Raw genomic sequence first — 15,402 nt, 5'->3', positions numbered from 1 at the left:
TAAATAAATATAAGGTTCTGATATTGATTTAAAACAGAAGAAAGATTTTATGCAAAATTGCATTATGAAGAACAATCACGTGATTATATATAAATATCAATTTGTTATTGAGAACTAGAAGAGTCATATTATGCAAATGATTGTCTTTGATGCAACTTTATGAAGAATCACAAAAGATTCTTCTCAAAGTTGCATTATGAACAACAATCAGTTGTTTATACATATATGATACGTGTCTATTGCACACGAAGACAACCATTATTATAGAATGACTGTCTTTGATGCAACTTTTTTCAAAATCTTTTATGATTCTAAATAATGTTGCATTATGAACAACAATCAGTTGTTATTGTTTGCAATACAAGTGATTATTGCAAACAAAGACAGCCATTATTATAGAATGACTGTCTTTGATGCAACTTTTTTCAAAATCTTTTATGATTCTAAATAATGTTGCATTATGAACAACAATCAGTTGTTATTGTTTGCAATACAAGTGATTATTGCAAACAAAGACAGCCATTATTATAGAATGACTGTCTTTGATGCAACTTTTTTCAAAATCTTTTATGATTCTAAATAATGTTGCATTATGAACAACAATCAGTTGTTATTGTTTGCAATACAAGTGATTATTGCAAACAAAGACAGCCATTATTATAGAATGACTGTCTTTGATGCAACTTTTTTCAAAATCTTTTATGATTCTAAATAATGTTGCATTATGAACAACAATCAGTTGTTATTGTTTGCAATACAAGTGATTATTGCAAACAAAGACAGCCATTATTATAGAATGACTGTCTTTGATGCAACTTTTTTCAAAATCTTTTATGATTCTAAATAATGTTGCATTATGAACAACAATCAGTTGTTATTGTTTGCAATACAAGTGATTATTGCAAACAAAGACAGCCATTATTATAGAATGACTGTCTTTGATGCAACTTTTTTCAAAATCTTTTATGATTCTAAATAATGTTGCATTATGAACAACAATCAGTTGTTATTGTTTGCAATACAAGTGATTATTGCAAACAAAGACAGCCATTATTATAGAATGACTGTCTTTGATGCAACTTTTTTCAAAATCTTTTATGATTCTAAATAATGTTGCATTATGAACAACAATCAGTTGTTATTGTTTGCAATACAAGTGATTATTGCAAACAAAGACAGCCATTATTATAGAATGACTGTCTTTGATGCAACTTTTTTCAAAATCTTTTATGATTCTAAATAATGTTGCATTATGAACAACAATCAGTTGTTATTGTTTGCAATACAAGTGATTATTGCAAACAAAGACAGCCATTATTATAGAATGACTGTCTTTGATGCAACTTTTTTCAAAATCTTTTATGATTCTAAATAATGTTGCATTATGAACAACAATCAGTTGTTATTGTTTGCAATACAAGTGATTATTGCAAACAAAGACAGCCATTATTATAGAATGACTGTCTTTGATGCAACTTTTTTCAAAATCTTTTATGATTCTAAATAATGTTGCATTATGAACAACAATCAGTTGTTATTGTTTGCAATACAAGTGATTATTGCAAACAAAGACAGCCATTATTATAGAATGACTGTCTTTGATGCAACTTTTTGAAAAATCACAAAATATTCTTCTCAAAGTTGCATTATGAACAACAATAACGTTTTATTGTTGTAAATACATGTGATACTGCCATACCATTACAATTGTCATATCTTACAAACTTTGTTTTTTGTTAATTATGAAATATTCTACAAATTATCTTATTTCCATTTCATATCCTTGTCACTCATTACTGTACGTCATATTCCCTCAGCTTAAACTTTTTAGTTGTCTTAAATTCCCTTTGAATTTTCGATTTTAACTACTTGCCTATGTTTGATTCTCATATCCTCGTTCTTAGTCTAAGCATATAATAGTATTATATATTATACATTCATTTATCATTTGTTCCTGCTTAAATATTATTCAAGATTTCGCAATTGATTTTAAACAAATAATAGTTGTCATTTATAAGAAGTACCATATACACTTACTATTCACCAAGTTCATTTCTATTAAAACACGAGAAATCAACTTTTGATTTGTAAATTCTTCCGCAAAATATCATTAAAATAATCATCGCATCACATTTCCCATAGGATAGCATGAATTCGTGCAAAATATCAAAAATTGATTAATAATAATCTTACATTTTTAAAATTTACTTTGTTTTCTATTTTCAAGATATTAATTATAAATTCATATACTAGGGAGGAAAATATCTGTTTTCTAACATTACTAGTAAAGGAAAAGTTAATAATTTCAATCAATCTTTTTAGAATTTTAATCTGATTACATGATCATAATCTCTAATACTTGCCCACACATCTGTTAAAATATCACAGTCACATTAATAAAAATGAGTGAGTTATGAGCTAATCAAATCTTTAATTATCATGTCAGTTACCCTCTTAGTTTCCATTGGAAGTATGCTAAATCTAATACCCACACTATAGGTATTCATGTTATGCTATTCGTCTTTGTCTATTAGCTCGTGGTATATGCGAGCTGGAAAAAAGGGGCATTTTGGACCCCTGGGTAGGGTCATGCACTTTTTGTAAATTCCTGGAAAACAAGGGTATTAAAAGATTAACTTCTTTTATGAGACCATTGAAAAGGTATTTGTCATTCGAGATTCATTGTTAGTTGCTAGCTCAAAGATTAGAGAGACCTCAATGCAAGTTTTTAGGTGTTAGCTATTAAGATATTAGAGCAGTGAATATGTATTCTTGTATTAAAACACTCAATGTGATTAGCGAAGTGTAAGATATTTTAGCATGAAAAACAATAAAGGGTTTTGGTTCCTTCAAGAATGACGTTTTTAATTTTTTTTTATATTTTTAGCTATGACTGATCGAATTGAAAGGACAAATCTTTCTGTTTCAGATCATATTGCAGGCTCATTAATGTGTCTTCATGGATTTTTAACTCCTTCACAAAGAAAACAGCTTCCAAATTATCCAGATATTACAAATTTTTGTCAAACTAGCACGGCATCAAGGATTTCAGCATCACTAATAAGTCAATCTATAGGGATACAGAAAAACGAAGAAGATATAGACTTTTATGATGAAATAAAAGCAAAAATCGAAAAAATAATTTCACAAAATCAGTTTGATAATTGGAGATTTTACATTGACGGCTTTGCACATACAGGAAAATCAACAATCATGTCATTTTTAGCAAATGAAATGCTTCATACATTAGTTAATGAAAAGAAAATAGAAAATTTATTCTTTTTCCCAATAAACTGGGAGAATTCATTACAAAGAATAGTAGATGTAAACTCTGTATATATTGAAATCGTTACTGCCACAATGAATCAGCTAATATGGCAAGCACCTCGAATTTTCCCCTTTGCATCATCTTTATTTAGCTGGCTATTAGATTTACCTAATACAGGTGTATCACCAGAACTGCCATCTCATGTAAAAATTAGTGAACAATTCCCTACAACTCAAATTGAAAAAATAGGCAGAAATGTAGTGTCAGCATTCAAGAACGGCCCCTCGAAAATCAATATACTACTTGAAACAATCATGTCTCTACCAATGGAACTATCATTTACTTTCGGATTTAAGAATATAATTTATATTTTCGATCATCTTGATTTATGTAATTTCCCATTTAGTATGGAGAATGAATCCGAACATAGTGAAGCCAATTTCTTAGATTGCATTGTAGAAATACTTAAAAATCATAATTTTATAATTTCTCCGAAAAATGATGGAATTCCAATCGATGCTCTCGGAAATCCACCTGCTTTTATTGATACTACATCGTTTGTTTCTGAATCAGATCTTTCAGAACTTCAAATTATTCAAATTGACAATCCATTTTTAGAAATTAAGCCAACAATGTGCAGAGGATGCCCACAATTACTTCACAAATACAAGTCTATCCTTACAGAACTCAAAAGTTACCAAAAATTCTCAGATCCAAATTTGAACAAATTTGGGTTAGTTCCGTCAGGATTGGAATACCAAAAGAAGCTAATCATTCAGCTTGTATCACAGTTCTGTTATGACCTTGAAAGCATTGGAAATGAAGAAATTAATGAAGATATGGTTTTTGAAATGCAAACATCAGAAAATATAACGTTTGCAATTAAAGAATAGTAATTCAATATATTATTCTTTGTTTATTTTTTTAATTTTGTAAATATTGTTTCTCATATGTTTTATTTTCAATCAAACATCAACATTTAGTGATAAACATAACAGATGTAACTCATTATTCTAATAGCTAGAACTGAGAGAAATCTTGAAAGAATTGGAATAATTCTTCCAAAGTAAACTTTGTTTTTGCATTTTGTGATGAAAGACAATTGTATTAAATGCAAAAGAATTGGAATTTGTTTTAAAATTTCGTGAACTGTCACTTTTTGTCATTCGTTTTATAATTCCCAAGAAATGCACCCATTTATAAATAATCAATGTATAACTATTCTAGATAACGCATTAGCATCACCATTAGGACTTGCTGCATTGAATTATTTTAAATCTTTCAAGTTAAATTACGAAAATGTTTTTCCAATTCAAAAAATTCAAGAAAAACTCAAGAAGAACGAATACAAATCAATAACAGAGTTTGTAGATGAAGTTAAAGAAACATTTCTCACATCAGCTCGTTCTTTGAATTCAGATTCAGAAATTTCATTAGCATTACAGACAATATGCAAGATTATATGCAACAAATCCTTACAACTCGAAGGATCAACGCCAAACCAATTTCAATTCAATATTCAACAAATTTCAGAAATTTTAAACAATATTCTTCCATCAATACCAGATAGCATGGAGGAATTAGATAAAGCCCTCAGTTCTCAAGATTATATCCCAATTAACGATAATATTCCACTTTTGCCAAATTTAGGCGATGATGGCACACCTGTTGATCCTAATGAGATCTATGATAAATTACTGAGACTCCCAACAGATGACGATGTTTCTAAAGTCATTGATATAGTTGCTCACTATGAAAGCGCTTATTCTCACGAAGATTGCGTCATGAAAATCGAATTGGCTAAATGCCATCAGTACACTTTGAGGCTAATTAAGAACTACTTGGAAAATGTAGAATTACTTGATGAAGATACGATTCAAAAAACAGAATAATTTTGAAAAAATATTTTTATTTTTTATTTGCGCTTAATGTTTAATGTCTTTCTAATTCTTATAAACTGTATAGATTGTATATAAATAAATCAATGTCTATTTATAAATATTATTCGCTAAATTTTTTATTAACTTTTTAAATGAACAATTCAAGCTCAACACTCAGATTCGCATGCTAATTTATTAATCCTGATAAAATATATTTAATTCTATATTTAAATAATTGAAATTCCCCAAATTGAATAAATGAAATACTTTCATATACAGTAGTTAATAATCAGTTAAAATTTTGTCACATTTGGAACATTGAATTTTAACTTTCAATTATGTATTTCGAATTCAAATATTATTGAAAGCAATATTCATAGGGTAAAGTAAGAGAGTGAGATTTACTTCAAGTAAAATAATTGATTTCGCATAATAAAAATCCTTTTTAGAAAAATAAAATTTAGATTTTGAAATTAATTCGCATCATCAACAAGTGGATCCGCAAAATTATCTTGTAATTCTCCATAATTGTCTAATGGAACTGTGTCAATGCCAGCTTCTTGATTCATTTTACGTTTCTTCACGTAACAAATATAAATTGCAACAATAGCTGCAATAATGATGACAGTAACAACACTAATTATTACAATCATTATTGCTTTATTGTCTTTTTCTTTCTTAGAATCATGTTTTCCGTTTAATTCGCCAAATTCTTTTCCAGCGTAATAATATGATTTGTATTCATTGCCAGGTTTGATGACATATTTGGTTGACTTATCATTATCATCTGTTTTGACCGAAAGCTTAAATTCTGCATCATCATCAGTATTTGAAGAAAAGTTAACAGCGACAGCAGAAGTAAATTTAAGGTCAACCGAATCATCAAGTGATTGAGGCGTTGTAACTCCATCTGCTTGGTAATAATTATATTTACCTTCGACTTCAATTTTGGCTGTACCGGAAGAGAAAGCAGCCGCAACACAAAGGGTTTCATTACCTTCTGCTTCGTCTTCAATAGATCCTTCTCCAGAAATTGTGAAAATTTGGTTACAATTTGATGGAAAAGTTTTGAAATATACAAGCCTGCATGGCTGAGGAGTCTTTTCATCAGTTTGAAATGTTAAGTATCCAGATGTATTGAAGTAAACAGCGACAATTTTAGTGGATCCAAGGATATCATTAGCTGTTCCTCCCAAAGTGCTTACTTTACAGCTGATACCCTTGAATTCTGTGAATACTACGTATGATGACCTCGCAACTACGTATATATTAGTAGTAGTATTTTTAATAATTAATTTATTTAATCCCAAATTTAATGATCGGGTGAAATCCATAACATTAATACTGTCCTTTGCTTTATATTCTAAACCATTAATATCATGACCAAAAATTGTTGATGGCGTTTCTGAATTATGATTATCTTTATTAATTGTTATAGTTAAAGATGAATCAACTGATGTGGTGTCTGTATAGCGAATACAAACGCCAAGTGTGGAACTGATTGTTCGTGATTCTCCTGCTGCAATACTAGCTCCATTTGAAAGATCAAATTGACTATATGAGATTTCATTGTTGTTTGATGCACTATTGGCAATTGTTAAATCAAATTCATTTTCACCTGCAATAACAAGACAATAAGTAGCATTTTCATCTAATTTTGCCTTGACATCATTAATTTCATATGAATTACCTTCTCTTGGATTTATAACGAATTCTCGTGATCTACAATTTATCGGGAGTTGGAAAACAATAAATTTCAAATTAAAATCTTTTTCAGATTTGAAAAGGATGAATCCAGAATTGATACGAGTAACGTTTGACTTAAACTTCACATCATTGATATATAAATTCTCGTTTGGATTGGACATCACAATAAAATAATCATAATCTGCTTGTGCTGGAAGAGTAACCTCCAGTTTTGTGCCAAAAGTTGAAACAGGTACACTAAAGCCACCAAGTCTATCAATATCGCAACTGATATGATTAATTAATAAAGGTAGCATTCTTATTTTATGGATTTTATTGGCGTGTTCGCGCCCATATGACACAACAAGTTGATGGTTCATGAGATTATTTCGTTAATGCTAATACTAAAATCGAACATAAATATGAAAGAAATGCAGCTACCACCTTTGCTGCAGTTTCATGCATCCAATTTCGTGTTATCAATTTATAAAAATAATTAAATTATTAAAAAACTAAGATCATTTATATAGTAAATTAATGAAAAGCTTTCCTACATATTCTTCCAGCATTTCTTCCTTTGTGTTTTCTTTCTTTAATGAGCATCTTTTCTCTTCTGTCTAATATGTCTTCCTTCTTGCAAAGTCTCTCTTCTTTCCTCTGGAGCTTTTCTTCAAGATTCTTCAATCTTTTCTCTTTGTTTTTAAGGCGTTCTTCTTGACCAGTTGCGTAATTGAGTCGTGCACGCTGCCTGAGTACTCGTTTCTTTTCGACTTCTGCATGATGAAGTCTTTCCTTTTTCTCAGCCAAAGTTTCTCCTTTTACTGGAACATAAAGCTTCCAGTTTATCTTTGGGTAATTAGCATTGCCTTGCATGATTAAATGTGATGTGAAAACAAAATTGTATCACATCTAGAGATAAAAAATCGTTGATATAAATTTCAAATAAAAATTAAAATATTTACATTTCATAAATCAGATCATTTTAAGTGAGATGATATCGTTCATGGAAAATTTTTGCCTACTTTATTGCAATGTTTCATAATGCATTTTTAATATATTATATTTGCTCCAATATCCGATAAAAATCGTTTATAATCACATCAATTTTCTTCGGTATATGTCAAAAATTTTTAATCTACAGAAATTCATTTTAATGTCTCACATTTTTGAGTGAATTCGTGAAAATGATTTTATAAGGTCAATATCAGCCTAATGGAGTCACTCAACTCATCAAATTCCTATTTTTTTTTAATCTGAGATTCTAACTACATTAGAGATCCACATAAGTATGATCATTTATGGAGCATCAAGACCTGAGCAAGAACTACAGAGTGAACTAAAATTACTTCTCGGCTCTGAACAAAAGAAACAGAAATAATATTCTAAAATAACTTTTACTTCATGAGCATTTCTTTTCTTTCTTAACTATTGTAATTTATGATAAAGGCTATCATCTCTTGTTAGTTTTTGAAATTAACCTCAGATTCATTAGAGAAAATAAATACTGAGATTATCTGGAGTGGAGACTTTTTTGAGGAAATGTTTTCATAAAAAAAAACTTACGCCACTATGACATGGCAATCAATTCAGATGCTAAAGGTTGCTTTTCAATGACGCTTCACTCTCATTGTCAAAAATTTGAATTAAAGTCAGACGAGTGCAGCTTTAAAACTTTTCATTTTTATTCAATGAAAGAAATAAAATGATTTTTCTTCTTTAATCACTTATATTCAATAAAGAAATTGTTTCAAAAACTGATATATTTTAATGATACCAGCAATACGGTTAATGTGAAATTCTTGGTTGCTGTAATAAAATCTTCTTAGGATGATTTCTGTCCTCTTTTATCAATTATTGATTAAAACCGTCGGATCGAATGTTTGCGAGCAACTAATTTAATTGACAACCGATATGATTTTACAATTTCTTTTGAAGTTTAATTTTATTCTATCACTGCTATATTATGTATTATATATTGAGTTGTAATAAATTTTGAAACAATTGAAGTTCAGTTCATTTTTTTTCTTATGCTTGGCGATGCTGTTATCATAGATGGCAATAGAAGCCTTACTTATACAGGTTTGAGTATTACAGGAATCCAACAAGATACATTTCTTTCATTTACAATTAAGCAAGAATTTGTAAACAACTCAGGTCGCAAAGCAGACATTATATATTTCATGCCCAGTGAACCGCGTTTCTGCACATATGATCCAACATTCATTGTTGACGGGAAAGTTATCAAACCAAATCTTCGATCCAAAGAGGAAGCCATGGAAGAGTTTAAGGAAGCAAAAAGGGATGGATATATGACAATGATCGGTCAATATGCTGGAAATGGTCTTGATTCTTTCGGCTTGGGAAATATCGAAGCGGACAAAAAAGTTGAAATTCAGATGAAAATTTCCTTCTTGGCAGATGTCCATGAAAAAGGATATATATACAAATTCCCTCTTACTCACAAATATCAAGAGGGTCGTGTAACATATACTATTCCAAATAATTTCGAATTCTCAACAACAATCATGACAACTAAAGAATTGAGGGATATTCATGTCACTGCTAATGAAACTATGAACATAATTGATAGTCACAATGCCACTTTCGTTACAAAAATACCTCCTAAAGAAGATGCAATTATTATTGAAACTTTAATCAAAGATGAAGACAAAAGTATAGCTGTTTCAAGTGATGGTTATATTTCTATTTCTATATATCCACAATTCGAAGGAAAAGTTGAACAAAAATCGGAATTTTATTTCATAATCGACTGTTCAGGTTCAATGTCAGGCTCACGGATTGAAAATGCAAAATTTTGTTTGAATATACTGATTCATTCTCTTCCAATCGGTTGCCGATTTTCAATCATTCAATTCGGCAATTCATATAAAGAAGTTGTTTCAATATGTGATTATTCAAATAAAAACGTCAAATATGCAATGAGTGCAATAGCTCGTATCAATGCAGACATGGGTGGTACTGATATTCTGTCACCATTGGAATATGTTTTTAAGAAAAAATTAGGAAAAGGATTTATTAGAAAGATATTTCTATTAACAGATGGTGAAGTTCATAACTCAGACATGATTTGTTCAAGAGTACAAAAAGAAAGAGAAAACAACCGAATTTTTGCAATTGGTCTTGGATCTGGAGCAGATCCTGGTTTAATTAAGAACATTTCTGCAAAAAGTGGAGGAAATTATGTTTTAATTGCTGATGATGACAACATGAATAACATGATTGTCGAGATTATGAAATCTGCTCTTTCTCCATCATTGTCTAATATTTCTATACAAGGTGAAAGCGATCAGACAGAAATGTGGCCTACACCATACCCACCATTGATTGCAAGAAATCCACAAAGCTTCTTCATCAAATCGTCGTACATAGAAAATATATTGATATGCGGCTTCAATGAAGGTGAGGAAATTGGTCTTATCATACCAGTTACCAAATGTAATGACAACTTAGGAATGAAGCAATTATTCAGTCGATATGTCATCGATGATATTGAAACAGATATTTTTAGTAAAATTTCTGCTTACAGATATAGTTTATATTCCAGGAATTACCATGAAATGATATTTAGATTCTCTGACCGCGATCTTCGAAATAAATGCATTGATCTATCATTGTCATCTGGTGTCCTTTCCCAATTCACATCCTACATTGGAGTCAATTATCAATCGGATCTTGATATGAGAATTAACTATGATAGATATTTTCGTGGTAGCGCGAAGTTCTCGATTGCTCCTGATCCTCCAAATCTCAATCCTCGCCTATTAAAACCAAAAGCTTCTGAGCCATCTAAAAAATCAAGTCCGCCTAAATACAATATTAAGAAAGATGAAAGTACTAATGATGATAAAACAGCTTCCAATTTTTCAGTTCTCAAAAGTATTTTCTCTTTCTTTTTCCCATCCAGCGGAGGAAGTTCAGAAGAAACATCTCCAGATAAATTAATCTTTAATCAAAATATTGATGGCTCATGGGATAATTTCGTTAATGTCGATACGAAAATCGAAGAAAAATATGGAAGAAATGTAGCTGCCACCGTTGCTGCAGTTTCATACATCCGAAGAACTTTCAAAGATGACTTGACTCAATTTTCTCTTATGATATCGAAAGCTCTTTCATTCCTCCAGAATATCGATAAGGATGTAGATTGGGAAGATATTATCAACAAATGATAATACTTTATTTTATCTTATTTTATTAATTTTTAAATTGAGTTTCTAATGAAAAATATTTTCGAATTTTTCTCTAATGATGAAATATCTAGATTTGAAGCTATGATCATTTATTTAGAAAACTAATGAAAAGCTTTCCTACATATTCTTCCAGCATTTCTTCCTTTGTGCTTTCTTTCTTTAATGAGCATCTTTTCTCTTCTGTCTAATATGTCTTCCTTCTTGCAAAGTCTCTCTTCTTTCCTCTGGAGTTTTTCTTCAAGATTCTTCAATCTTTTCTCTTTTATTTTAAAGTGTTCTTCTTGACCAGTTGCGTTAATTTATTTCTAGAGATCTTTTTTAAATCATGAAACAGTGAAAAGATAGAGTATGTTCAATGAATGCTACATTTATGTTTATTCATAAAGATATCAATTCTATCATATGGAATAGAGTATCTTTAAGATCGTGAACTAAGATAGTGAGCCCTTACGCTCGTCTGATTTTAATTCAAATTTAGACAGAAAAAGAAAAGATGATCAGAAAAGAAAGAAAACATAAAGGAGGAAATGCTGTTAAAAATATGCAGGAATATTAAAAATTTACATTTTTACTTATATTTTCTTTGAAGATCTGATTAAACAAATATATCGGATATTCAGATACAATAATATAGCAAGGACAACAGATATAACAGAAACTGTTACAATTAGTCCTATTTCAAGAGAAGTCAGTCCAGTAAATGATCTCATTTTGAACAAATCAGGAAGATCTGATTTACATTTTTCTGACTTATATTTCACGATGTTGTTTGAGTCAAAAGAGAAGTTATCATTGACATAAATGTTTTCAAACTCATTATTATCTTTAAAATTGATGTCAAATGATTTTTCTCCTTCGTAACAAATCGTGAAAAGATATTTCAACATTGAAAACGCGTTTTCATCAATTATTTCAACGCTTTTTGGTATTTTTATGATTCCAACACCAGGATCATCATTATAGAAGAATATTTCATTGAAAACAATGTCATTGATATATGTTTGCATTGATGATTCAGTCAAAACTTTGACAGATTCAGGAATTTCGTAAATTTTTGGCAGTTTTCCAAATGTCAAAAACAAAGAATCATCAGATTTCATTATCAACGCGTTGTCTTCTACTCTAAACAGCAGATGATCCTTAGGAACAGTTATTTTGATGTTTCTAGAATTGTAGAAACACAATTTATTAATATCCAAAACAGTTTTTGGCAAAAACAAATTAGAAATAGAAGTATTCGAAAAAACATAAGAATTCAAAATTCTTAATCCATTTCCTATTGTTACATGCTTCAAATTAATGCAGTTATGGAAACAGCCAAACCCAATTTCATTGACAGAATCAGGGATGTCAAATTTTGTCAATTTTTGACAATTTTTGAAAGCTTCGTAATCAATTGATTCCAAATGATTGGAGACAATGATTTATGATAAGCTCAGGCAGTTCTCGAAAGCGCCAGATTGAATTTCTTTGACAAAAGTGAGGTCAACTTTTTTGAGAACTTTACAATTTAAGAAACAGTTTTTGGGGACAAAATTCAATTGTTTTGGAAGATTAACGACTTCTAGATTCTCAAGACCTGCGAAACAAGCTCCCATTTCAAAATTATCTATTTTTTCGTCACTTTTATGTCAAAATTAATTTTTGACACATTTAAACTTGAAAAAGAATAATCTTCTAGAAAAACGTAATGATCTATGTTTATAACAGATATATTCGATGAAAGAGCGAAAGCATCTGTTGATATCCTTGTTACATTAATCGGAACATCGAAAACATCAGAATTTGTTTGAATTAAAATTAAATTTTTCGAATTTTCGGATAAAATCATTTTATATTTGCTGTCGAAGGTTAAATCACCATGAGGGAAACAGATCTCATCAATATCAGTGCCAATAAATGATTGTGGATTAAATTCTGTAGTTGTAAAGTTGAATGTCACTTTTTGAGTGATTTACAATTTTTGAAAGCGAAATTATCGATTGTTATATCTTCTGTGAAGAAAACATTAGATAGAGCGGAACTTTCGAAGGCAGACTGACATATATAGTTGATGTCCGTGAAATCAAACTCTTTCAGATTTGTAAATGCGAAGGCATTTTCAAGAATCGTCGTACATCCTTCAGGGAGAGTGATTCTCTCTAGCGCAGTGCACTTGTAAAAACAATTACATGGTATAGCGTACATATCAATGGTGTTGAATGTAACGTTGACCATATTAGAGCATCCAACGAAATGTCCACCGGTTCTTGTCTGCAAATCGAATCTAAACGACTTGATTAATAATGTTTTGATCGATGTACAGCCAATAAATGCTTTCTGTTGAACGGAATATCCAGATGGAATTAATTTGAAGTCTAAACTAGAGCAATACGCGAAACAACTCTCTCCAAGATACAAAGGACCGTATGGCCATGATGTAACATTCAAATTATAGCAATTTGAAAAAGATTTGATACTGATTAATTTACAATTATGTAAATTGACTGATTTGAGATTGAAACACATATAAAATGCTTTGTATTCTACCTGTTTGATCGATTTGGCATCGAAATTTGTAAGTTTTGAGCAACAATAAGCAAAATTCATCGGAATATCAAGATCTTTACCGTTTAATGTGATATTTTCTAAGTTTGAACAACAGTAAAACATTCCTACCGCATCATTAATGTTTGTTTCTGAGTTAATTATGACTGATTTGATTTCATTGCAATAAGCAAACGCGTATTCGTCAATTTCGCAATCTGTAAGTTTAACAAGAAAGTCTAATGATGAAATTGATGAATAAGCAAATGAATAAGCTCCAATTTGGTTGATTGAGTTCGTAAATTTAATGTTTTTAATATTTAGGCCGTAGAATGAATAACTTCCAATACTTTGTAAGTTTGTGTCTTCGAGATTAAGCTGAGTTAGGTTTTGGCAAAGCATAAAAACTCCATTTCCAATTTTTGTTAAATTTTTACCGAATTGTATCGAAACTAGTTGTTTACAGTTGAAAAATGCGAAATCACTCACTTCTACAAGGCTATATCCTAATTTTACTGTTTGAATTCCGGATGATTCAGTTGCGTTCTTTCCTATTACTTGTATTGCAGGTAAATTTAATTCTAAGAGATTTGGACAGCATTTGAATGCAAAATTATGAATTTCTTTGACATTATCGAGATTAATTTCGGAAATTGGTGTTGAATAGAAAGCATTTGCATTAATGGTTACAATTCCCGAATGAAGCTGGACGCTTGTAAGATTTTTGCAAAAAGAAAAACAATTTTCAGGAATATTATTAATTTTTTGAGCCAAAATATCGATTTTTGTTATATTAAACAAGTAATTCAAACGTGGTAAGTTATCAAGCGAATCACCTTCAATTACAATGTGATTAATTTGGTTCTCAAAAGCCAAGTTTTGAATTAACATGCTATTATTCATGTCATCACTAGATGTAATGTACATTACATTGTCCTTTATGACTGGGGCAGAGTTCACGAATAAATTAGCTTGTAAAAGACGAAAAAATCCAATCTTGGTCCGAAACATAGAAATGAAAAATTGACAAATCTGCAACAATCCAAATTTGTATCAAGTTTCATTATTTAATTCATATTCGTTTTTTTGTTTATGAATTCAATTAACTCAAAAATATAAAATGTAAGAAAACAACATCCTACAGATGGGTGTCATCAATGGGTTAGAGCATATAGCTTTCTTTTTATATAACAGGACTTATTGTGCATAAAAATTTAGCGAAATACCAATACTTATAATAAGCCATCTCCGATTAGCCGTATTTTCGTTTCCACTGCTCATAAAGGAAATCAAACAAGAAGATGGAGATATCAATCTAAATAAATCATGCATGAATAGAAATATCTTCCGGAATAAGCAGATTTCCCTCAATATTTTGTCATAGCTTCCTCACCATGAACCATAATTCGAACTTTATGGAGAAATGTAGATGCGTTTTACTGAAGAACATTTGCTTTTCAACCTTTTTGTATCACAAATGTTTATTTTTTGATTATTTCTATTAATTTGAGAAATATAATGAAGCACTATATTAACTCTGTATGATTTAGGTCAGGTAAGTGGGGCTTCCAGGCGCGTTGCGCCCTCTAGCCCCGAAGATGTTTAGTATAAATGAAGTTTTTATTCGGAAAATTGTTAGTCTTCTGGTGTGAATTCGGAGGACTCTTCTTCTTCCTCCATTGCTTCTGGGAAGAAGCCTTCTTCTGGGTCGAAAACATTATATAATGTGTCGCTTTTCACAAATTATATATGTTTTCATGCTTTGTCACTTTTCTGTCACTTTTCGGGTAAAAACATTTTTATTATTATATATATAATGAATTTTACAAAA

The 15,402-nt window shown here is 30.2% G+C and overlaps 6 protein-coding genes across 6 annotated transcripts, besides 1 other annotated feature; 3 read left to right on the top strand and 3 right to left on the bottom strand.

Annotated features, from left to right (window-relative positions):
* Positions 1-2,889: 2,889 nt before the first annotated feature.
* On the top strand, positions 2,890-4,228 carry TVAGG3_0492810 (uncharacterized protein; the record flags this gene model as incomplete). The annotated part of the gene is made up of 1 exon (XM_001323807.2): positions 2,890-4,161. One exon carries the CDS (start codon positions 2,890-2,892, stop codon positions 4,159-4,161), a length of 1,272 nt encoding a protein of 423 aa, XP_001323842.1.
* Positions 4,229-4,451: 223 nt separating this feature from the next.
* TVAGG3_0492800 (uncharacterized protein) lies at positions 4,452-5,258 on the top strand (the record flags this gene model as incomplete). Its single annotated transcript, XM_001323808.1, has 1 exon — positions 4,456-5,160. The coding sequence occupies one exon, from the start codon at positions 4,456-4,458 to the stop codon at positions 5,158-5,160; it is 705 nt and encodes a 234-aa protein (XP_001323843.1).
* Positions 5,259-5,572: 314 nt separating this feature from the next.
* Positions 5,573-7,216, bottom strand: TVAGG3_0492790 (uncharacterized protein; the record flags this gene model as incomplete). Its single annotated transcript, XM_001323809.1, has 1 exon — positions 5,622-7,016. One exon carries the CDS (start codon positions 7,014-7,016, stop codon positions 5,622-5,624), a length of 1,395 nt encoding a protein of 464 aa, XP_001323844.1.
* A 152-nt stretch (positions 7,217-7,368) lies between these two features.
* On the bottom strand, positions 7,369-7,707 carry TVAGG3_0492780 (uncharacterized protein; the record flags this gene model as incomplete). Its single annotated transcript, XM_001323810.1, has 1 exon — positions 7,369-7,707. The coding sequence occupies one exon, from the start codon at positions 7,705-7,707 to the stop codon at positions 7,369-7,371; it is 339 nt and encodes a 112-aa protein (XP_001323845.1).
* Positions 7,708-8,391: 684 nt separating this feature from the next.
* Positions 8,392-8,488: a mobile genetic element.
* A 373-nt stretch (positions 8,489-8,861) lies between these two features.
* On the top strand, positions 8,862-11,024 carry TVAGG3_0492760 (von Willebrand factor A domain-containing protein 5A family; the record flags this gene model as incomplete). Its single annotated transcript, XM_001323811.1, has 1 exon — positions 8,862-11,024. One exon carries the CDS (start codon positions 8,862-8,864, stop codon positions 11,022-11,024), a length of 2,163 nt encoding a protein of 720 aa, XP_001323846.1.
* A 1,959-nt stretch (positions 11,025-12,983) lies between these two features.
* On the bottom strand, positions 12,984-14,582 carry TVAGG3_0492750 (ribonuclease inhibitor domain-containing protein; the record flags this gene model as incomplete). The annotated part of the gene is made up of 1 exon (XM_001323812.2): positions 12,984-14,582. The coding sequence occupies one exon, from the start codon at positions 14,580-14,582 to the stop codon at positions 12,984-12,986; it is 1,599 nt and encodes a 532-aa protein (XP_001323847.2).
* Between the last annotated feature and the right edge of the window lie 820 nt (positions 14,583-15,402).

Source organism: Trichomonas vaginalis, chromosome II (assembly GCF_026262505.1).
Source record: "Trichomonas vaginalis G3 chromosome II, whole genome shotgun sequence".
NCBI lineage: Eukaryota > Parabasalia > Trichomonadida > Trichomonadidae > Trichomonas > Trichomonas vaginalis.
This window is presented reverse-complemented; position numbering and strand designations above follow the sequence as displayed.